The sequence below is a fragment of the Ascaphus truei genome, chromosome 5 (assembly GCF_040206685.1).
Source record: "Ascaphus truei isolate aAscTru1 chromosome 5, aAscTru1.hap1, whole genome shotgun sequence".
In the NCBI taxonomy this organism is placed as follows: Eukaryota; Metazoa; Chordata; class Amphibia; order Anura; family Ascaphidae; genus Ascaphus; species Ascaphus truei.
The window spans coordinates 35942204-35967296 of NC_134487.1; the positions used below are offsets into that span (position 1 = coordinate 35942204).

The window sequence follows — 25093 nt, forward strand, 5'->3', positions numbered from 1 at the left end:
TCCCGGTCACTATCCAAAGTCTAAATGAACTTTATGCACTAATACATACTTCTTGTGTGCAGCCAACCGACTCATAATGGTCACTCACGTTTTCATTCTGGTCTTCACCAACTACACACTGATGCTATGGCTACAGGTTCACCACCAGCATGCGGTGAACTAAAATTGTCCAATGGTCACAGGGTGAGTTCTCAAGGAAAGTAGTATAGAAGAAATCTTGGCACATCCCTCACAAGGCTCACAGGAATTTCACTGGTACTAGGATGTATTAAAAATATATATAAATCATGTTAGAAAGCAGCAAACATTTCTGACAGTTCTCCGAACAGCCTCTCCTAACGCGTTTTATGGTACTAATCAGATACCTCGGATGAGGTGCCAAAAGTGTTAGGTACAGTATTCTGCACTGTCTCGTAAAATAAAGCAAAACCACATACGATATAAAACTCCCTCAGTGAGAAATGAGATCTTATAAATACTATTCATAATAAGTTGAAGGAAAACAAATGAATTATTCTATATAAACGAGAACAACCCAAAATATTGATGGGATGCACATTTTTGCAACATGTTTTGTACACAATTTGCACCTCTTTTTAGTGCTTTAAAGTCCTGAAGGGTATTGCAAATGTACATGAGACATTCTGAAATGCCCGTATTTCAGTTCTTTACTGTATGTAAAGCAGACTCTTCAAAGCAACTTCCAAAAGATTAAGCCTTCGAACATTTAACCAAGATGCAGAAAAAATATTTTCTTTATGTAGAAAATAATTCAAAGATTTGACCAACTTTTTATATGGCTAATGTTAAATTTAGAGCTTTTAACACAACGTTTTCTTTCAAACCTTTCATTCTTCAGCATTTTAAGAATAGAGAGATTCATTTAAAAAGAACTCGGCTTGGCATCTGTGTAAGGGAATCATCGTTTTATCCCACACAGTCTCCAAGTGCAAGAAAAGAAGGACAAAAGTTACATTTTTCAATAATATTTCAGCCGAGTAACTGTATTATTTCTCTGAAAGCGCAGAGTGTAAATCCCTGGTGTGACAACAGAGTCTGACTGACTTATGAAAAACATTTCATACTGTTTCCGTATTGTCTTTGCAGTTAAAAAAAAAAATGAAAAAACATGGTTCTGTGCCCTCCCAAGATAAATGATGCTGAATATTGATTGAACAGATTCAGCTCAGAAGAAAATATACTGATTTTGGCCAGTGATTCTCTTTGCTTTATCACAGCAGCTGCCCTTGTTCAATGAAACACCTTCATTTATTTTTTTGTAGAAAGGCATAACGCTGCAGAATGAATCAATACTCCACCCGTGTTCCCTTTAGCTCGCCTACATTTCCTGTTATAGTATAGTACCTCAGTTGGCTATGCCCAACGTCTTCCTCTTACGTCCGGTAAACACAACACATGTTCCTATTGGTTATTACTGTGGGTTAAAGCGCAATGAACATGTCGTCCCCCCCCCCCCCCCCACATCACCTTTGTGAAGGATTTGCAGCACGGCACAACATCCATCATGCACAGTAAGCGGGAGGATGTTGCTCCCAGCGACTATTTCTATTTGGCCTTTTTTGAATAAGAAATAATGTTTTTTAAAGCTCTGCTGATGCAGTGTTGGTTAGGTGCACGTCCTTCTTAGCATGTCTAGGTCTTGAACGCTCCTTACCTGTCAACATGTATATTTTCATAGCTCTTGATGCAGTCTTGGACATTTGGTCGAAGCCGTTTTGCCGCGACCAAATCTCCGCCAGCGTTTAGCCGCCGCTCAACTCATCACAGGGACAGCTCTCTGCCAGTCGCTTTGCTGCCAAGGTAAGTCCGTAACCTTACCCTAAAACCCCCTAATCTTAATCCCTAACACGAACGCTACCCCTACCCTAAAAACCTTAATCCCTTACCCTAAAACCTTTTACCCTAAAACCCCTTACCCTAAAACACCTTACCCTAAAACACCTTACCCTAATCCTTGACCCTATATACCTAACTCCTAGCCTAAAACCCCTATCCTTAACCCCCTAAACCGCTAAATTAACCCTTAAATGAATTTACCTTGGTGAAGCGGCTGGCGGCGGAGGTCACCGTGGCGGAGCGGCTGCAGCGGAGGGTCGCTCTGCGGAGACTTGGTTTACGATGAGACGGCCACGACCAACTGTCTAACTGCGCTCTGGATGTGCACATTAATATTAATTTAGCATTAATAATAATCTGATCATTTCTATTTTGCTCAATTCTGTGTTGCTCATCTAAAATATTCATCCTGAGTGTTTTCATCTCACACTGTCATTTCTTTATTCTTTTATTTCTTTAGGTGTTCTAACACTTTACATCACAGGTGTCCCCAACTTAATTTAAAAATGTGTGTTTTGTGTTTATTGACCATTTATAAGCTTTTCATACTTTCTATAGTGACATTTTCCCCCTTTCACTATTAGGCCACAACAGTCTTATAAATTAGTTTTTTAGCCATTTTTTTTTTTTTAAATCACTGCCATGCCATGTGAAAGTAATTACAAGGAAGACTTTGTGTGATTCTTATTTTAACTGCAAGGGTTTTCTGTTCTAAAAATTGGGGAGGAAAAACTTTGTTCCATATGTTTAATATTTTTTTTAATTCAATATGGCAGGGCTTATATTGCTTGGCAGCCATTGGGGATAAATGTATGAATGTGTAGATGCCAAAACTGTACTCTTCTCTCATACCTAGATTTTGATTGGAGCTGTAATAGCAATGGGCTCTGCAGATAGAGATGGCCGCCTACGTCCTGGGGATGAGTTGGTATATGTAGATGGAATCCCGGTTGCTGGCAAAACCCACCGATATGTGATTGATCTCATGCATAATGCTGCTCGTAATGGACAAGTCAATCTTACTGTGAGAAGAAAGGTGCTATCTATAGGTATGTTTAGCATACAGAGCTTTGTAACAAGGACCTGTATATACTTTTGGCGGGGCTAGTGCAAGGGTATTAGGTACCGTAGGTGAACCTTTAGTCTTACACCCCCCAATTAACTTTCACCCCCATTATCTCTCACTCACCCACCACCCCCATATTCTCTCTCTCCTTCACAGACTCCATTCTCTCCCTCACCCCAATTCTCTCTCTCCCTCACCCCCATTCTTTCTCTCCCTCACCGCCCCCATTCTCTCTCTCCTGCACCTTCCTGTCATTCTCTTCCCCCCACCCCCCTACCTCCTCAGTCCCTACCTGTGGAGTGGAGAGAGGGAGGTCCTTCCTGGTTGGCAGACACTGGAAGCTTTCACTGACTTCCAGGTCAGACCGCTGGGGTGTACTCCGCCCCACCTTCCTCTTCCGCCACCATCGCCATCCTCCTTATCCGCTTTTGACCACTAGGCAAACTAGCCAGTCTCCTAGAATAGGAAAGTTTGGCGGCCCCGAAATTTTGCTGCTCTAGGCGAACCCCTAGTTTTCTTAGGCTGAGTTTATAGTTCTCGCTACAGCTACAGTGATGGCTTGCTGCCGCAAAGCAGCCCAATGTAGTCCGTAGTATATGTATATAGTCGGAGCGACTACGATGAGCAGCGAAAAAGCTACCAAAATCTCTGTAGCTGAAAGCAGCAAGCCAATCACATAGCATTTGGTGGACATTTGTTTTCCAAAAAAACAAATCATCCCCGAGGATATTCCTCATATTCCTCACAAAGTCACTGTATAAAGCCATTCTATGACTCTGTTTACTTGTTTGAGGTATCAGCCCTTTGACAAATATATTGATCTTAGTCTTTAGCGATAGTTATGCTGCCTTTCAATGTGCTTCAACACTACTTGTTAGTTTACTTCCACTCACGTTGCTAGTCAGTTGTTTTTGGAGCTGGAATTCTCCGTTTCTGCCTTCCTCCTTGCTGACACCACTCCTCTGCCTTCCCCCTTCCTTCCTCCGTGCTGACACCACTCCTCTGCCTTCCCCCTTCCTTCGTCCTTGCTGACACTGCCCCTCTGCCTTCCCCCTTCCTTCCTCCTTGCTGACACCGCACCTCTGCCTTCCCCCTTCCTTCCTCCTTGCTGACACCGCACCTCTGCCTTCCCCATTTCTTTCCTCCTTGCTGACACCACTCCTCTGCCTTCCCCCTTCCTTCCTCCTTGCTGACACCACCCCTCTGCCTTCCCCCTTCCTTCCTCCTTGCTGACACCGCACCTCTGCCTTCCCCATTTCTTTCCTCCTTGCTGACACCGCCCCTCTGCCTTCCCCCTTCCTTCCTCCTTGCTGACACCGCCCCTCTGCCTTCCCCCTTCCTTCCTCCTTGCTGACACCGCCCCTCTGCCTTCCCCCTTCCTTCCTCCTTGCTGACACCACACCTCTGCCTTCCCCATTTCTTTCCTCCTTGCTGACACCGCCCCTCTGCCTTCCCCCTTCCTTCCTCCTTGCTGACACCGCCCCTCTGCCTTCCCCCTTCCTTCCTCCTTGCTGACACCGCCCCTCTGCCTTCCCCCTTCCTTCCTCCTTGCTGACACCACACCTCTGCCTTCCCCATTTCTTTCCTCCTTGCTGACACCACCCCTCTGCCTTCCCCCTTCCTTCCTCCTTGCTGACACCGCCCCTCTGCCTTCCCCATTCCTTCCTCCTTGCTGACACCGCCCCTCTGCCTTCCCCATTTCTTTCCTCCTTGCTGACACCACCCCTCTTACTTCCCCCTTTCCTTCCTCCTTGCTGACACCGCTCCTTTGTCTTCCCCCCTTCCTTACTCCTTGCTGATACCGCCCCTCTGCCTTCCCCCCTTCCTTCCTCCTTGCTAATACCACCTCTCTGCCTTCCCCCCTTCCTTCCTCCGTGCTGACACCGCCCCTCTGCTTCCCCCTTTAAATCCTCCTTGCTGACACTGCCCCTCTGCCTTCCCCCTTCCTTCCTCCTTGCTGACACCGCCCCTCTGCCTTCCCCCTTCCTTCCTCCTTGCTGACACCACACCTCTGCCTTCCCCATTTCTTTCCTCCTTGCTGACACCACCCCTCTTACTTCCCCCTTTCCTTCCTCCTTGCTGACACCGCCCCTCTGCCTTCAACACTACTTGTTAGTTTACTTCCACTCACGTTGCTAGTCAGTTGTTTTTGGAGCTGGAACTCTACGTTTCTGCCTTCCTCCTTGCTGACACCACTCCTCTGCCTTCCCCCTTCCTTCCTCCGTGCTGACACCACTCCTCTGCCTTCCCCCTTCCTTCCTCCTTGCTGACACCGCCCCTCTGCCTTCCCCCTTCCTTCCTCCTTGCTGACACCGCACCTCTGCCTTCCCCCTTCCTTCCTCCTTGCTGACACCGAACCTCTGCCTTCCCCATTTCTTTCCTCCTTGCTGACACCACTCCTCTGCCTTCCCCCTTCCTTCCTCCTTGCTGACACCGCACCTCTGCCTTCCCCATTTCTTTCCTCCTTGCTGACACCGCCCCTCTGCCTTCCCCCTTCCTTCCTCCTTGCTGACACCGCACCTCTGCCTTCCCCCTTCCTTCCTCCTTGCTGACACCGCCCCTCTGCCTTCCCCCTTCCTTCCTCCTTGCTGACACAACACCTCTGCCTTCCCCATTTCTTTCCTCCTTGCTGACACCGCCCCTCTGCCTTCCCCCTTCCTTCCTCCTTGCTGACACCGCCCCTCTGCCTTCCCCCTTCCTTCCTCCTTGCTGACACCGCCCCTCTGCCTTCCCCCTTCCTTCCTCCTTGCTGACACCACACCTCTGCCTTCCCCATTTCTTTCCTCCTTGCTGACACCACCCCTCTTACTTCCCCCTTTCCTTCCTCCTTGCTGACACCGCTCCTTTGTCTTCCCCCCTTCCTTACTCCTTGCTGATACCGCCCCTCTGCCTTCCCCCCTTCCTTCCTCCTTGCTGATACCACCTCTCTGCCTTCCCCCCTTCCTTCCTCCGTGCTGACACCGCCCCTCTGCTTCCCCCTTTAAATCCTCCTTGCTGACACTGCCCCTCTGCCTTCCCTCTTCCTTCCTCCTTGCTGACACCGCCCCTCTGCCTTCCCCCTTCCTTCCTCCTTGCTGACACCGCACCTCTGCCTTCCCCCTTCCTTCCTCCTTGCTGACAACGCACCTCTGCCTTCCCCCTTCCTTCCTCCTTGCTGACACCGCACCTCTGCCTTCCCCATTTCTTTCCTCCTTGCTGACACCACTCCTCTGCCTTCCCCCTTCCTTCCTCCTTGCTGACACCACCCCTCTGCCTTCCCCCTTCCTTCCTCCTTGCTGACACCGCACCTCTGCCTTCCCAATTTCTTTCCTCCTTGCTGACACCGCCCCTCTGCCTTCCCCCTTCCTTCCTCCTTGCTGACACCGCCCCTCTGCCTTCCCCCTTCCTTCCTCCTTGCTGACACCGCCCCTCTGCCTTCCCCCTTCCTTCCTCCTTGCTGACACCACACCTCTGCCTTCCCCATTTCTTTCCTCCTTGCTGACACCGCCCCTCTGCCTTCCCCCTTCCTTCCTCCTTGCTGACACCGCCCCTCTGCCTTCCCCCTTCCTTCCTCCTTGCTGACACCGCCCCTCTGCCTTCCCCCTTCCTTCCTCCTTGCTGACACCGCTCCTTTGTCTTCCCCCCTTCCTTACTCCTTGCTGATACCGCCCCTCTGCCTTCCCCCCTTCCTTCCTCCTTGCTGATACCACCTCTCTGCCTTCCCCCCTTCCTTCCTCCATGCTGACACCGCCCCTCTGCTTCCCCCTTTAAATCCTCCTTGCTGACACTGCCCCTCTGCCTTCCCCCTTCCTTCCTCCTTGCTGACACCACCCCTCTGCCTTCCCCCTTCCTTCCTCCTTGCTGACACCACACCTCTGCCTTCCCCATTTCTTTCCTCCTTGCTGACACCACCCCTCTTACTTCCCCCTTTCCTTCCTCCTTGCTGACACCGCCCCTCTGCCTTCAACACTACTTGTTAGTTTACTTCCACTCACGTTGCTAGTCAGTTGTTTTTGGAGCTGGAACTCTCCGTTTCTGCCTTCCTCCTTGCTGACACCACTCCTCTGCCTTCCCCCTTCCTTCCTCCGTGCTGACACCACTCCTCTGCCTTCCCCCTTCCTTCCTCCTTGCTGACACCGCCCCTCTGCCTTCCCCCTTCCTTCCTCCTTGCTGACACCGCACCTCTGCCTTCCCCCTTCCTTCCTCCTTGCTGACACTGAACCTCTGCCTTCCCCATTTCTTTCCTCCTTGCTGACACCACTCCTCTGCCTTCCCCCTTCCTTCCTCCTTGCTGACACCGCACCTCTGCCTTCCCCCTTCCTTCCTCCTTGCTGACACCGCACCTCTGCCTTCCCCCTTCCTTCCTCCTTGCTGACACCGCACCTCTGCCTTCCCCATTTCTTTCCTCCTTGCTGACACCACTCCTCTGCCTTCCCCCTTCCTTCCTCCTTGCTGACACCACCCCTCTGCCTTCCCCCTTCCTTCCTCCTTGCTGACACCGCACCTCTGCCTTCCCCATTTCTTTCCTCCTTGCTGACACCGCCCCTCTGCCTTCCCCCTTCCTTCCTCCTTGCTGATACCGCCCCTCTGCCTTCCCCCTTCCTTCCTCCTTGCTGACACCGCCCCTCTGCCTTCCCCCTTCCTTCCTCCTTGCTGACACCACACCTCTGCCTTCCCCATTTCTTTCCTCCTTGCTGACACCACCCCTCTGCCTTCCCCCTTCCTTCCTCCTTGCTGACACCGCCCCTCTGCCTTCCCCATTCCTTCCTCCTTGCTGACACCGCCCCTCTGCCTTCCCCATTTCTTTCCTCCTTGCTGACACCACCCCTCTTACTTCCCCCTTTCCTTCCTCCTTGCTGACACCGCTCCTTTGCCTTCCCCCCTTCCTTACTCCTTGCTGATACCGCCCCTCTGCCTTCCCCCCTTCCTTCCTCCTTGCTGATACCGCCTCTCTGCCTTCCCCCCTTCCTTCCTCCGTGCTGACACCGCCCCTCTGCTTCCCCCTTTAAATCCTCCTTGCTGACACTGCCCCTCTGCCTTCCCCCTTCCTTCCTCCTTGCTGACACCGCCCCTCTGCCTTCCCCCTTCCTTCCTCCTTGCTGACACCACACCTCTGCCTTCCCCATTTCTTTCCTCCTTGCTGACACCACCCCTCTTACTTCCCCCTTTCCTTCCTCCTTGCTGACACCGCTCCTTTGCCTTCCCCCCTTCCTTACTCCTTGCTGATACCGCCCCTCTGCCTTCCCCCCTTCCTTCCTCCTTGCTGATACCGCCTCTCTGCCTTCCCCCCTTCCTTCCTCCGTGCTGACACCGCCCCTCTGCTTCCCCCTTTAAATCCTCCTTGCTGACACTGCCCCTCTGCCTTCCCCCTTCCTTCCTCCTTGCTGACACCGCCCCTCTGCCTTCCCCCTTCCTTCCTCCTTGCTGACACCACACCTCTGCCTTCCCCATTTCTTTCCTCCTTGCTGACACCACCCCTCTTACTTCCCCCTTTCCTTCCTCCTTGCTGACACCGCCCCTCTGCCTTCCCCCTTCCTTCCTCCTTGCTGACACCGCCCCTCTGCCTTCCCCCTTCCTTCCTCCTTGCTGACACCACACCTCTGCCTTCCCCATTTCTTTCCTCCTTGCTGACACCACCCCTCTTACTTCCCCCTTTCCTTCCTCCTTGCTGACACCGCTCCTTTGCCTTCCCCCCTTCCATACTCCTTGCTGATACCGCCCCTCTGCCTTCCCCCCTTCCTTCCTCCTTGCTGATACCGCCCCTCTGCCTTCCCCCCTTCCTTCCTCCGTGCTGACACTGCCCCTCTGCTTCCCCCTTTAAATCCTCCTTGCTGACACTGCCCCTCTGCCTTCCCCCTTCCTTCCTCCTTGCTGACACCGCCCCTCTGCCTTCCCCCTTCCTTCCTCCTTGCTGACACCACACCTCTGCCTTCCCCATTTCTTTCCTCCTTGCTGACACCACCCCTCTTACTTCCCCCTTTCCTTCCTCCTTGCTGACACCGCTCCTTTGCCTTCCCCCCTTCCTTCCTCTTGCTGATACCGCCGCTCTGCCTTCCCCCTTTACATCCTCCTTGCTGACACCGCCCCTCTGCCTTCCCCATTTCCTTCCTCCTTGCTGACACCGCCCCTTCTGACACCTCCCCTCTGCCTTCCCCCTACCTGACGTCACCGCCACTTGCAGCCGGCTACATCGCACACCAGAGTGCAACTTTTGCTACAGCGACGGCAACGAGTGACGTCACTGGTAGCGTCGCCGTCGCTGTAGCAAGGACTATAAAACTTATCCTTAGTGGTTAAACCGGCCCTGACTTTTGTAACTTTAGATCACAAGGTTTTTCTTAAGAACATGTCAAATCTGTTCCATACTGTACATACAAAAATAATGACGTTTCTAGGGACTTACTCGGATAAGAGAATTTAATTTCTTCTTCATCTGTGCTGACATAAGCACTTCTATGTTTATTTTATCCTTCTTATATGTGACAGCTAGAAAATTAGTTCTTTGTGTCCATGTCTCTGGCATTTAGCTGCAGATATGGTCCACTAACTCCCAGTTCTAATGTGTCAGGATCATAATTCGTTGTTGTTTCTACTCAATATCTGTAATCATTTTTTAACGTGGAGTGAAAGGAGCAATATAAAGGACACTCACCTATTTGAAGTAACAGTGCGCGATAGACCCACCTTTGAGACCGCCAGACGGGGCTACTGCACGGGCCCTTGAGCATCAACATGGGCTTATGGTGAGGGAATATATAACAAGTGGCTTGGTGTCGTGGTAGAAGAAAAAAACCGAGAGCACAGCAAAAAGGTGGGGAACTGGAGGCCAATGAAAAAATAACAAAAAACTTTATTGGAACATAACCTAATTAAAAAGAGAAACCTCCAACGCGTTTCTCGCCAGGGGCGCTTTATCAAAGAGTGTTTAAAGTTCTGGACTACGGTATGGATAGGGTTAATATCGTTGCCTCTGCGTGATGCACGCGTGTCTATTAGGCTAGTAGCGCCGAACATTGAGGTTCATTCCTCTATCTGCTACTGGCTTGGTGTCGTGGCAGCACATTAAACGTTTTGCAGATTTCACTGCCTGCGAACGTTTCGGAATGGGCTCTGTGTGCGCTCACTATGGAAGGTTTTGCCCCCCAGTTGTGCACAGTTTACTCCTTTAAGTGACTTCAGCGGTATATGCAGACCCGCAGTTGTTTCTTGGAGGGTGCTGCTTGCAAATGTATTGCCATCAGAGATTTGCAAACCTTAGCTGCTGTTTCTCATGATTAGATTCACAATGAGATGCTCAAAATAGGTAGTCAAATAAGCATGTCAAATACAGGGATAAGGACACGCCTAAAACATGGATGTGGTCATCGTCACCACTAAAAGCCAACATTGGGAGAAGGGTGTATCTGTCACAAAGAGCTTACGGTCTATTTTTTTTTAATGCTGGCTCAATTAGAGAAAGAATGGGGGTAAATGTACATCGTTTAGATTAATAGTATTTGGCTGAGAGGGTGAGTCTGTGTATTTGAAAGTGGTGTATCCTGTTGGAAACCACAGGGAGATGCAAGAGATTGTAAATGTGGTTATCATCAAATGTGTTGCTTTTGTGAGTTTACCTCTGTTCCGTAAGGTTGAAACCGCCAAGATTGTGCCAATATGTTTTGCTGAGTAATTTATATCTGTTCAGTTTCAGGGGAAACTTGCCCAGAGAATGGCAGGAGCCCGGGCTCTGTGTCAACACATCACAGTTCTCCCCGAAGTGACTCTGCTTATCCAAACAGTAATCACAGCGCGCCCTGTAATACTTCCCCCCCTGAGGGCCTCACGTCACAAAGCATGCAGACCAGTGACGTGGTCATCCATCGCAAGGAGAACGAAGGCTTTGGCTTCGTCATCATCAGCTCTTTGAACAGACCAGAATCTGGAGCCACAATAGGTAAATGACACACTTCAAGCTTCCATATTTTCTATATATTATTTATTTATAAAATGTTTTACCAGGAAGTAATACATTGAGAGTTACCTCTCGTTTTCAAGTATGTCCTGGGCACAGAGTTAAGACAAATAATACATGGTTATAAATACAGTTACATAAATGAGCAGGGTATATATTATATAAAAGACATTGCATGCACAGATAGAGATAATTTATATTATGGGCGTATGAAACAGTTACAGACCAGATTAAAATGTGTGACAGCCTTAGATTTGAAAGAACTTAGACTGGTGGTGGACGTAAGAGTCTCTGGTAGGTTGTTACATTTTTGGGGTGCACGGTAGGAGAAGGAGGAACGGCCGGATACTTTGTTGAGCCTTGGGACCATGAACAGTCTTTTGGAGTCAGATCTCAGGTGATAGGTGCTGCATGTGGTAGGGGTGAGGAGCTTGTTCAGGTAGCTGGGTAGCTTGCCCAGAAAGAATTTGAAGGCAAGACAGGAAAGGTGAACTTTGCGCCTAGACTCGAGTGATGACCAATCGAGTTCTTTGAGCATTTCACAGTGATGTGTGTTATAGTTGCATTGGGAAGTGCTATAACATAGTAAGTAACATAGTAAGCTCCAAGGATGGTTGTTTAATATTATTATTGTGTATTATTATTATGTTTGCAGCACGGTAGTACACCAACAGGCCAATAATGCAATATACAGAGAAATGTAGTAATATCAGCAACAACTCTATCAGCAACAAGCCACTAGGCTTTAGGAATTAGTGCGGTGTGCTTTTAAACAAATGTCCTAGGTGTACATGCCAATTAAATATTTGACTAGCCCCAAAATAGCAATTTCTGCGAGGTTCCTTGATCCTGAGCAATGTGTAGGCCACTCCTTTTATTGCACACAAATAAACGGAAAACAATAATCTGTAAAGATGGGATAAAGGACTATTAACCTCATTGACAGTTCTAATAGATGTATAGATTTCCCATAGGCTGGGATACCTTTTATTGAACTAAAAAGACTTGGTTTTATTTCATGGGTAGTTATTTCTGTATTGATACATGAGCAACAAAAGCATAGCATGCGCATCTATTCGTTTCTCTATTGCAAAGACAGTAATAAAGTTGAAAAGTGGTGTCAAAAGAACCTGTTCCTTTGCTGCCAGTAATTGTAATTTGCAGATGTTGGGGAACAATGTAATAGGCACAGCATATTTGTGACCCAGGCATGTTGACACAACCAGTTAGACTCTCAAAGGACCGCTAACAGGCCGGGTTTAAAGGCTATCTATGCTTGAGCACAAATAGTTCACGCAAAAGGCTTGATCCACCTGTGCTAATGGGAGGAAGCCCATAAAACCTGGCCTGTGAGCGGTCCTCGAGGACTGGAGTTCGGTACCACTGAGTTAGAGGACATACAGTATAGTACTGTACATCTCTATGCTCATTCTTATACCACCTGTGTTCAGTGATAATGGTAGAAGGGATATACTGCCCCGGGAAGCTTACAATCTAAGTCAGGGGGGCTCAACTCCAGTCCTTAAAGTCCTCCAAACAGGTCAGGTTTTCAGGATATCCCTGAACGGGTGGTTCAATCAGTCCCTGCTTCAGCACAGGTGGCTCAATCAGAGACTCGGCGTTGACTGAACCTCTGATTGAGCCACCTGTGCTGAAGCTGGGATATCCGGAAAACCTGAACTGTTGGGGGGCTTGAGGACTGGAGTTGAGCACCCCTGGTCTAAGTGATAGGGCACAATACAGAGGTGTCTGAACTAAATTAAAGTTTTATAACATTCTTAGGGTATACTGAGCATAACCATTGTTTCCTGAGATCATTTTGTATTGAGACAACTTAATACTAAGCCGTAAATGGAACTCACCATGCTGATAGTTTAGGTGATCATCACGCCGATAGATAAGGAAATATTAATTAACGTCTTATGTACTGGATGGAAGAATTATCATCATATTTTATCTGGCTATGTTCCTGTAAATTGCTAAAAAAAAAATATATACTTTTTGTGCGGCATATTCTATAAACTGTGACTTTAATGGGGCTTCTGTGTCAGAACGCATGGATCGACAATCTCGGAGCTTATATTAATATGCCCCTATACATTATCAGCAGCTCAGATGATTAGATTGGCAAGAAAGGAGTCGTATATTTTGAAACTTTTTATATTTCAAATGTGATTGCATCTCATCACATTACATTGGAATTGTTGCAGTTATGGTACATACTTTGCATTTATTGAAGGCCCCTCAGAAACAGCCAATATCTGCATTTGAGTAGCAGCGATTGAAAATATAACAGCTTGTTGGGTCATAAACCATAAACGCAAGAAAGATAATGGAAGTATAAATACATTAGCTAAGCAACAAACTGCAGTATCACATACACTACAAGTGAGCTGAAAATGGAAATGTCCTCTATACAAATATAATAAACTCAAGTGAACCTTTGAAAGTAATAGAAATTACCAGTGAAATACTGTAAGGCTGCGGCCACGGCGCAGTGATGCGTGCGTGGCGCGATCGAATCAATGTTATACGATGCGCATGTCCGTGCGCGCGTGTACGTACGATTATCAATGCTCAGCGCTTGGGGAGACAGGGGAGAATTGATTTCCAAGCACGCTTAAGGGTCACGTGACCCTTCAACAACGAATCAGCACCAGTCAATGCACACACACACACCCGATCCAGGCAATGACATGCCCCCTCCCTTATGTGCCACGCCCCCTCCCCCCCCCGCCCGCAAATTCCTGCAGGACAGGCAGCGCTCATGCTCAGAGAGTTGGTGACGTCACGGCTCTCAAACATGAGCGAGGGTCACTGCACCGTGGCCGCAGCCTAGGCTTCGGACATGGTAAATTCAGCTGCGCGAGGCGCGCGGAGGCTGAGGGAAAGAGGGTGCTTTCCCTGGCCATGGTACACGCGCCGTCCGTGGGCGTGTCCGGGGGCGTGCCAGTGACGTCACGGAGCTGGTTCGCCCTCATTGGGCGAACCGCTCACGTGACCGGCCTGTCGCGCCAAGAAATCAGTTTGAACTGATTTCTTGCACAACGCGCACCCCCTCCCGCGTGCACGCGCCCGCGCGCCGCATAGACGCGAACACTGCCTTAAGGCAGTCTGTTCGCTCAGCGTCTGCACGGTCTGCGGCACCATGTCCGAGGCCTTTGTCTGCTGGTGACTGACCTGTTTATCTTTCATTCATCCTTTCTTTTTCTTCATCATTCCTTTGCCTCCTTTATTCTTTTCTTTCTTTCTCTCTAAACATATATTAATTTCCGAAACTTTTATTGCACCCATATTATTTCTTGCTAAGGCACACTTAAAAGCGAAAGCCAAGACGGCAACTTAAAAATAAAGGATTTTTATATATTGAAGCAGGGGATCTTCGGCGCTGGACCCCGTTAATTTCAGCTCCAGGGACCCCCTACTTCCGGAGATACCTACCTCCGAAATAGGTGCTGGTCGCTACTCTGGCTTAGCAAGAAGGGCATTCAGGTTTGTAGCTCCCGCGTCATATGGGCCAATAGGAAGCTGCACTGATGATGTCACGGCTTCCTATTGGCCCGTAGGCCGGGAAATCTCTGAAGAGTGGAGATATTGTGAACCCTGGCAAGTATCTCTGGAAGCAGGGTGTCTCTGGAGCTGAAATTAACAGGGTTCAGCTTCAGAGATCCCCCGCTTCAACGATATATAAAAAATCACAGAAAAAAAACACCCGCTTGGATTGCCTCTTTAAGACAAATGCCGCGGTCTATACCTGTGGACTGGCTTTCAAATAAGGTGCCAAAGTTTAACTTGGACAAATTATGTTTACGCCATCTGTAGCGATTATTCACTTCACATTTATTTGGAAAACAATTTCTATATCTCCTTAGTGAAAAAAAAAAAAGATTGCTGAAAGGGATTTGTTTAGATTAGGTTTAATTGTAAACAGTGCTGTTTTTGCAAGGAAACCGTTTCCGGAGAATTTTGTTTTACCTAAACGACAACAAATACTTTAGTTTGAAATACACCACCAAAAACAGATGTCCTTATCTCTAGATGCCCTCGGTGCTATAAAACATGGGCCTGGGGTAGTTTGACAGACCATAAAATAATTCTTGTTTTTTTTTAAGACAATTTGTAACCAATATTAACCCCCCATGTGCCAGATTGATTAAAATAAATGCTTAATATCTTCTGCCATATTCATTACAGGTGTCTTAATTCAATTTCCCTGTGTTCCCCCCCAAAATAGCCCTGATTGTGGAAACGCTGTACTGTAAATCATAGTAAATATATTGCTATAGACAAGGCACAATGAACCAAGGAAAAATGTGTTGACAAAAAAAATAGATCAAAGAATGTGAACGGTTTTACAGTTATTATGGAAAATGGACAGAATGAGTGAACCAAGCAGCCCTAATCTGCGCTCCATTTTTATGTTCGTCAAAACTATTTGAACACATCCACTAGCAAATGTAAAAGAATGTAAGCTGCATAGTGATCAGTCAACCCCGGGTGCTATTCATGGGATGGAAGAAATCTAGTAAAAAAGAAACTGCTTGTTAAAAAGCTGAGTCTACCATGCGCTGCCGCTCTCACATTATTTCTGCATATATTGTTTGTTATTGTCTTTTAAAAACGGTGGCAGAATACGTTTTGTGAAGCAATGCTGATAATTAGTTTCCTGAAGGTCATAATGTTGCCATACTGACTTAGTACAGTAGATAAAAAGGCAGATATTTTACACTATGCAGAAAATATTGCAGTATTGCCTGACCTGAGTGTAACCAGGTCCCCCAGTTCAGCTGCGTTCCCCCCCCCCATCTCTTACCGCAGGTGCAGGGAGGTTGGTGCTGGCAAGCGGGTCCCGGAGACCAGCAGAGAGCGCTGCTGCAGGGCACCGCCATCACAGAAAGGCTCGCATATGAGCAGCAGAGCACCCAGCAGCCGTTAGGAGGATCGCGCATGCGCAGTGTGGTTATAGCGGCGGCAATTAGGAAATAGCTCCGCAAGGTGATCTACGAGCTCCAGCAGCCCTTGGGGGCAAAGACCACATGGCGCGCAGCAGCCAATAGGGCGCGCTGAATCTCCTGCAAGGAAAGAGATACATTTGGCGTGCTCAGGGAAGCACGCCAGTCGGAAGCAGGAGAGCAAGGGGATAGGTAAGGTCCAGGGAGAAATGCTCCGCTGGACTAGGCCAGAGTATCCCCCTTCAGGACCCAGCTACGCCCTGACCATCTAGCTTGTGGTGCTATAGGGAAGGCCCCACAGTTAGGGATGCTCCCCTTAGCCTGTTAGTGCTAGTTCCTTTGTAAGGCAGGGATGTGGGAGTAAGCACACCAGTCGGAATCAGGCTGGAGGCAGGTGCATAACAAAAAAAACTTTATTGCGGCATGTAAGCCAAAAGATTAAAAGCACATGAGGAGAATCCTCTCGTTTTAGGATTTGATTTTCCACAGCACCACCGGTATTGGAGCACCCAATTAGGGATTATCCCTTACCCACCTTACTAGTTCCTTTGTACCTGTGACGGATGCACGCTGTGTCCGTGGCCTGCATCAGGGACCAGACTAGGCCCTCATCTCAGAGACTATCTAAAGGTGGGACGCTCCGGCTGGAGGCCACCCCACGCGGAGGTGGATCTTCGGTGGAACAGACAGCTCATTTACTTGGCCTTACTCAGTGACCTCCAGGGCTGGAGCTCCAGGCAGGTATTTTTCACAAGTGCACCAACACATCGTGGGGCAGCGCTGTCTCACACTTGGGGCGAGATAGGCCTGCGTGGCTTGGACACTGGGACATTGGTTCCCCTGCACCTAAGTACTGTGGTCAGTATAAGCTATACTGTATATTTATCCTGTTTGTGCATGGTTATTGTTTAGTATCTTCTAGTAAATACTGTTAACCATACTTTGTGTGTGTATTACTGGGCATATTGTGTTGGGAGGGGCTTTCCCATTGTTTGATGATCCTTCCCAGGTGGAGGCACTGTTAGTAGATAATATACACACCCCAGGCTCGCGGTGGCGGAGGATCAGGCCTCCTGTTTGCCGTGCAGGTATTAGTAGCACACATAGTTGCCCTGACACAGGGGAAATGGGGCTACATTTGGAAGCGCTGCTGAGAGTCAGACCTGGGGTGCCCGTGAATCTTAGTACCAAATTAAAGAGAACATGTTGTATCGACCAAATGAGAGGTCCGCCACTGGTCCTTGTGGCTTTATGAGTCCCCGCTACATGCTCGCCGTGGGAGATATTCCCGCCAATACGTCCCTGCACGAGATCTGCAAGCATCTCTACCAACTCCCCGGCCTAGTCAACGCACAGATCTTAGGTAACAAGTATGATGCTACACACCAGTGGAGTATAGTCCTAGCGGCTGCCAGTCATGATATATGTGAAGAAGGCGCCCCGAGGGCCCTGTATTTACGGGAAGACCCGGCCACAGGCTGTCCAGTGATTTACTCCGCCCTACCTGCCGTACCCGAGACATCTACCCCTGGACTCCCCATTGGTGCACCCTATCGGGCTGAACTCTTACATCCCCTTGCCCCCCTTGGAGGAGAAGTACTTCGGTTGCAAGTTCAGCTACCCCCAGTCGGGGTGAGAGTAGTCTTGCGCAGGCCCTTAGCCGAGACCCGAATATCACAGTAGTCTGTCGACTAATGAATCCGCCGGGAATGTAACTCTACCTCAACTGGTAGAAGCCATAACGCAGTCCGCTCACAGTCACCAGTCTCCGGGATACGACCCACACCACTGGGCGAAGACACGTTCAACTAATGACGTAACCACGCGGAACAAGTACTGCCCGTGTGGACGTGCTCCGATGCCATAAAAAGGCAACAGATCGTTGAGTGCCTGTGGCTTCCGGCCACCAACATTGTGCGATTATATCGCTAATACGCCGACGCGGAAGCTCAAGATCTGATACGAGCCTTGACCCGGATTTATGGCAAAACGGATGACCCAATAGCTCTATTGGCCCATTTCCATGCCCTCAAACAGAAAGAAAATTAGTAATTGTCTGAGTACCTCCAGCAGTTGCAGCTAGCCTTCTGGACCCTACTCAACAAAGGGGTCATCCGGATGCTGGACCTAGACGACTACAGGACCAAACAATTTCTGCGGGGAGCTTCCCTCAACCATCCTCTACTGGCCCGCATCTGCTGCAACCTCTCTACGGAGAACCCTCCCAGTTATGAGGACCACATAAAACGAATCCAAGATCAGGAGGTCATCCTTCAGTTTCAGAACCCTGGGCAAATTTGTGAATCATCTAGAGGAGACAGAACTACGACTCACGCCAAAGAGTCCCGCAAGGGCAAGGTCAAGGAAACGGAAAGCACCAAGGATAACCCTCCTTCAAGGACACCAGCCTTCGCGACCAGGATGCCCCGAAGAACGACCTCTGCTTCCAGTTGCGGTACCAGCCGAAATAGCCATTGCTACACCTGCGACCAGGTAGGGCACTTCGAAAAAGATTGTCCGAGGCCCAAGCCTGCCATTCCGGGGGCTATGTCCTTCATGGTTCAGATGACAGAACCACCCGCTACATCCCTGGGAAATGCTCCAGTGATCGAGTCCAAAGAAACACCCCAACCAGGAAGCCAATGCTTGTAGCAGTTGTCTGTCTCATACTACTGAGCTGTCCTATGCAAGCTACTATGCAGATGGATTCCCAGCTATCTTTCTAAAGGACTGTAAGAACCTTAATATTGTTTCCTGACTGTTGTGATGTATGTTAAAAGGTTGGGAACTGGAGATAGCCAGTCAGCCTGATAGATAGGGCTTGGATTGTGAGTAAGTTCTCCCAATGTGGAGTAGATGTTATTTACCTATGTGTTGTGTTGCCTTAAAGGGACGGTGTGCCCAAATGTTTAGTTCTGTGGTGAAGAAATAAAACCACTTAATATTTGCTTTAACCTGAAACTACAGTACACGTATGGACTATTGTCTGACCTCGCCTACAGGCCGTCCTGCCACACTGCTTCAGTTGGGTGATGTCTCTAACTGACATACAGTAGATCTATTCTTCTGTGACTTTAATATTTGGCAGCATTTGAGTCTTCGATGTCAGACCCACTTTCCCCACTGTCTCAATTTTCTCGAAGTCCTGAGTCAGGTTGTCCAGTCATATCTAATGTTTGTAACAAAGGTGTACGTGCCCCTTTAATGTGTGATTCCTTGGGTGTTGATTGCTGAAAAGGTGCACAGATTAAAGGAGGAGCAGTGGGTAGAAGAGGACGAGGGGCAGCAGGTATGAGAAAGGTCTTGTGTCTAATCCTAACCTGTCTCTCCTTGTCTTTTCTGTATATTGCAAGTTTAAAGTAGAAACCATTTGCTCCCTTAAATCACACGTAGCCTGTCAAGCATCCAAAGCATCCAAGCATACAAGATCTCAGTTTCACAATCCATCTTTTCACAATTAGAATTCTGTGTTCGTTCAACATGATTACGTTCATTCTTCAGCAAGCTCCTTTTTGGAGTGCTAACTCTTTAGCCAATTTTTGACTTTCCTCTTCATCTACTTGTTTACCTTCTGTGAGCTCCTTTAATTCTGATCTTACTTTCTCAAGTTCTTTTTAGAGGGCTAGTTGTTGTTTGGCCCACTTTACACTAGCCTCTTCGGCTATGGAACGCATCATAATTTCATCTTTTTTATTTTTATTACACTCTTTCCATTGCTCTTGAAAGAATAAAAAGTGATCAGCCACAGGGGTTACAGAATCCACTGTGAATTGACAGGCACTGTAGTTTTGAACATACTTCTCAAAAAGTTCCATGTTGTATTTGATTTCTGGGAGTAATCAATTTCCTTGAATCAAATACTCCGTAGGACTTATCACACTTAGATCCCATGTCCCCTATTAAGCTACTGCTGCTCATAGCCCAGAACTCTTGTACCGTATTCTAACTGGGGGTGTCAGACTTGTGAAGGTCTGGTGCCTAGCTCCATCTGCAGTGGAACACTTGGTTGTGGCTGCTCTCAGTCCCTCGTTTTAGGGTTCCAGCCCCTCCTGAAATCTCTCTATTCCTCATATCTTCGGTCACTCAAGTGTTCCTGGAATCTGATTTATTTTCCAAGATCACGTCAGGGTCACCAATGAAGGAAGTTGAGTCTGACACAGACGTTTCTCAAAGTAGATTTAGTTTTATTTAAGCCTCAGCAAGCAATTATGATCCAGCTCTGTCCTCGTGTGATGAAGACAGGCACCTTGGTTCTAGACTAAGGAATCTTATTCAAGGCGTAATAATTATATCTTTTCTAAAAGCTGTCACACTACGTTATTCTTATGTTCTTGCATTCTCTGCCCATCTCTTGCTGGTTCACACTGCCCAAATATTCAAACAAAACATAGTCTTCTCTTCTTTTACACAGTCTTTTTTCTTACCTAGAATCCTCTTAGGGTAAAGTCCGGGTTTTTCAGGTACAAAAGATGGTTCTACAAAGAGATTCCATAAGGAGAACACACTTTGCATCACATTCAGACTTTTTTCTACCATTAAATATTAATTTCAAGGTTTCAAGTGTGGCAGCATTTTCTCTGATAGGACTCTGAACATTGAAATTCTGTACGAGTCACTCCAAGTACAATTGCCTTAGGTTAGAAAGTGCCTTACTGTACGGTAAAACATAAATTGCCTTCCAAAGGTATTAAAATGGCGAAGTTGACTTTATGAAATGAGCCATATTTCTTGTTTATCGTTGGGACAATGAACATTTGTATGTCACTGAAAATATATGCTCATGGAATACATTAAAGACACTTTCACAGTCTCTATTCAATAATAAGTTTCTTGAACTGAAGGCAAATATTTAGTTTTTATTGACCTTTTAAATCCCTAGATGTATAAAAAGGTGTGTGTTATATTTCAGCATTTCAGCTTCCATATAAACTAATTTTGTGTACTAAAAATTGTAATCCTTAAATCCATGGCAGAAGTACTCAATAAATACAGTGGGAGATATTAAGGAAAGAAACATGCCAGAATCATAAAAAGAGGTGTATTATTTCATAACACCATCAACTATAACCCCTTGAGAATTTAAGGAAACTCTTGAGTTTTTAGCTGACGTGTATTTTGGATTTCATTGTTTTTTTTTTTTAATGGGGGAATAACTTTAAGGATGAGCTGGACACGTGCCAAATGGCAATATATAGAATTGATCCAGTTTACATCAAATTGAACAAATATTTTTCAATTAATTGCAACATACACATATTAAAGCAAAATATGTACATGTTTAAAGGTTTTTTTTATTAAAACAACATTGTATTAGAGAATGATCTTTCAAAACAACAGTAACTTCTACTCAGACACTATTAAATTAGGAACAAAATTGTGGGATTTGAATGCATATTTTTTTCTATCCATAATGTCCCATATTTATTAAGCTGTGCTAAGCCATATGGCACATTACAACCCATTCATAATAACAGCCCATAAGGCGCTTTACAGTTTGGAACCACTGTGAATATATGACTCATAGTGCTACACTGAATTCAGATGTGCATTTAATCTAACTGACATACAGTATCTTTAATCCAGATACATTTTACAACTTCAGAGAGATAAAGATACTTGTTCAAGGACACAAAAGGAAGGGCAGTGATTCAAACCAGATTCTCCAAAGTCAAAGAAATTAGCACAAGGGATTATTATTATTATTATTATAATTACCATTTATTTGTAAAATGCAAGCACCACCATATTCTGGAGTGTGGTGCCATGAGGGTACAGAGGTTTGATAATTGCATAAACAGTTACATACAAATATGAACAACCATGCACAAACAGATACAACAAGGTACTGAGAGCCCAGTTTGTGAGAGTTTACAATCTAGAGGGAGGGAGGGAGGGACAATGTTGAAACAAAAAGTAGAGCTGCTCATTGTGGGATGGAGTATGGTCCAGCTGCATAGCTGGTCCCAATAAGGTTTGGGGGTGTTAGATAGGGTGGAGTTCTGTCTAGCAGCACAGCTGGTACCAAGGGTTGGTGGGCGAGGGTGTTATGGGTGTGCTGAATAGTCTTCCTTGAAAAGGTGAGGTTTTAGGGTGTTTTTAAGTGACTGAAAGCTGGGGGAGAGTCTTATGGTGCGTGGTAGGGAATTCCAGAAAGAGGGGGAAAGGGATAAGTCTTGTAGGTGGAAGTGAAGGGATATCTCTTCTCCTGTAGGACAACACTATAGCTGCTGGTCATCGTTTGATTGCATCTTTCTGCAACAGTAGGGATGCCTCATGACTATAAATCGGAGAGTAAAATAACCATCTCCCATCTCACATTTCACATTTCCCATCCCTTTCTCATTCAGCAGTTAAAATCTTTGCATGTCCTACAGTCTGTAATCATCATAAAGCAGGACACCCTCCCCCCACCCCCCAATATTTCTTTCCTTCTGTTTATATGGCAGGGACCCTCAGATCTGAGCCATTTTACAGCTCTAAGAAAACCCGTTTGTCAAGATATTTCACTTTCTTTCTCTGCCAGGTCCCCCCCAAGTAAACAATATGGTCTTGGCGTCCTGTTATCTCTCAGTGATGTTGCAGCTTTGTGTTGGCCGGGAGCACTGAACACAATCTAGCAGGCAGGGGAACAGAAGAGGAGGAGTCTGTTCCCGTAATCAGTGACGCAACAAGGAGCGGTCATGTGATGCTAATTATAAAGTGTTTCTGCTAAACATTTTAGCCATGGTTACTCACTAAGCTACAGATGTAGTAAGCCTTAGGCTGTGCCTATAGTGCCGTCGATGGCGACGGCGACACGGCGGGGGACGTCACTTGTCGCCGTCGCAACTGGTGAAACTTATGTGGTGAACTTATGTTTCGCCGGGCGACGGGGTCGCGGGATTCCGGCAATTTGATTTGTTCAAGGGCCGTCACGTGATGCGACATCCCTTGAAAAATCAAATTTTGCCGGCTTCCAGTTTCCGCGACGTCCCTGTCGCTCCGTTATTTGTCGCCGTCGCACACACTATAAGCGCACGCGGTGGCAATGTATTTGTTTTCGGGCGCAGTCACCGGCATTATAAGCGCGGCCTTAGTGTCTTCGGCGCTGCTCCCAAGTGTGGTAAAGCGACTGTGGTGGTCGTGGCACCAAAGGATTAATGCTGTGGGGGTCTCATTCAAAAGAATGGACCCCCCCCCCCCCCCCAGCAGCTCCATCACGGCAGACACTGTCCACATCTGTATTAGTGCTCATTAAGCAAAACCACAGTCACTGGTCCACTTTGCCATTGAAGGAATTAATGCTAGAAATCGAACAATAAGCCATATATAAGGATTTAATCAATAATGTTTCTTTAACATATTTTTCTAAAGTATAGATGCTCACATTTCTTCCACAATTGCCCCCGCTAATTATTCTTCATAACACTAAACCATGCGCTTTGTAAGAAGCTAATCCTGTGAGGCCTACCATCAATATATCAGGATTAACCAAGTGTTTTCTTAAGTATTCTTATACAAGCACAGTGAGTGCAATATTAGCTGCAAAGTGCTTATTTGTTAAGTCAACTGTCAAAATAATAATTCTATGTCCTACAAAGGAATGCATTGATGAATGAGGAAGGTTTTCTTTTTCCAAGCGTTTGATGTTCAATGCTAAAATGTAAATACAATATGTGTTCCGTGAACATTTGCCACATCAACTGCATCATATTGACTTTGCATTTTAACTTGTTAAAATATGTACATAATGAAATATATTACTGAACTGAAAAATGTGCATAATTTCCTAGGTTTGGCAAATGTAGACATAAGTGGCAAAGTAGCATCTACATACATCACTTTACACTAATAGAACAAAAGCTTCATGGTTATTACACTTGTGTTCTTATTTGACATAATGCCTTTGAATTATCAGTACAGTTTTTTTATATTATTAGAGCAATGTAAAACTTGCTTTGAAATAATTCAAGAAAACATGGGGCATATTATAACTTTTGGTTTCACCCTGTGTCAGATTATATGTAAATAATGCAGAGTTTTTGTAACTGTTGAATATATTTCTAGTCTTTACTGTAAGTTTGCACAATCAGAGAGTGTTTCTAAGCTTATTATGCATATCAGAAGGGCAAATTGTGAAACAGAATGAATTTGACTCATTAAACAAAGGCAATGGTGAAACAAGCAGAATTTTAGTCCTACCTTATTTTTTTTATAGCTTGGAGAAAATTGTATCACTTAGTTTTCAAATAAATATAGTTTAGTTAAACCAGTTTAATATGCACTTTCGCTAAACTACTTGTTATCTATGCAAATCACACTGTTTTCATTAATATGTTGAGGTGAAGGAAGTAGCAAGTGATTGAAAGCAAATTGTAACCTTGTGACTTTGGGCAAAGCACCTTATGACCTTGTGCCTCAGGCACTACAATAAGATTATAAGCTCTACAGGGCAGTGACTCACTGTGCCTGTCAGTGCTATACAGTATAAGAAAAAATATATTATAACATTATATAAATAAGTGACCATAATCAAAAGCACCCACTGGTCTCGTACTGATTCTTCAAGCATCGTCTACTCAAACTTCATATATTGTATAAAGTGCCGATATCATGATGCTGTGCATAAGTATACTTGTTAACTATGAGGGGCAATTTTTAAATTGTGCTCTCACCAAAAAAGACTGAATTCAACCCAATCCCACTTAAAACTGGAATTTTACAGCAGGGTACAGTGCAAAAGAACTTTATCTGCATATAATCTCTTTTCAGTAGCTGCCGCAAAGCATTTTATATTTCTACTTAGGAGACTAGGAGGAATTAGAGCAGTGTATTTAAGGGGCATTGATTTTTATGGCATTTCCAAAGTAAAAGGAGAAATAAACGGTTTTACTGTTACCAGTGTAATTTACACAATTATATTTGTTGAACTGTAGTACTGGTAAATTTGCCCAAGATCCAAAGCTGTGTTAGAATTGCAATATTTGACTCAATTCCTAGAATTTTGACCTAATAACGTTACGTTCCCAAAATAGGGAATATACGTTATTTTTCTTCTTATTCACGGGATCCTCAAAGCTAATGAGATGCAAAAATAACATCCTTTCTTCAAAGTTGTAGCGCTATTACTTGGGATGTTCATGTCTCAGAGACGCGTTCTCCAATACACTGCACATGCGCATTGGGCAAACTCTAAGGTGCGTTATTAAGGCAGCGCTGTTTACTGAGATTTTCATGTGCGTTACTAAAAGCTAATGCAAATCGTGATAAAATGTTGAGAAATTGATTATTTTTACACTTAACTTTTTC

At 46.2% G+C, this 25093-nt stretch overlaps 1 protein-coding gene across 16 annotated transcripts in view; it reads left to right on the forward strand.

Annotated features, from left to right (window-relative positions):
• Window positions 1-25093, forward strand: part of MAGI2 (membrane associated guanylate kinase, WW and PDZ domain containing 2) — a 1068715-nt gene that overhangs the window by 962756 nt on the left and 80866 nt on the right. For all 16 annotated transcript variants that reach the window (XM_075599598.1, XM_075599601.1, XM_075599590.1 and 13 more), the window contains 2 exons: window positions 2714-2906; window positions 10587-10835. In XM_075599598.1, coding sequence (XP_075455713.1) covers window positions 2714-2906; window positions 10587-10835 — 442 coding nt within the window. The remainder of the gene's footprint in view (window positions 1-2713; window positions 2907-10586; window positions 10836-25093) is intronic.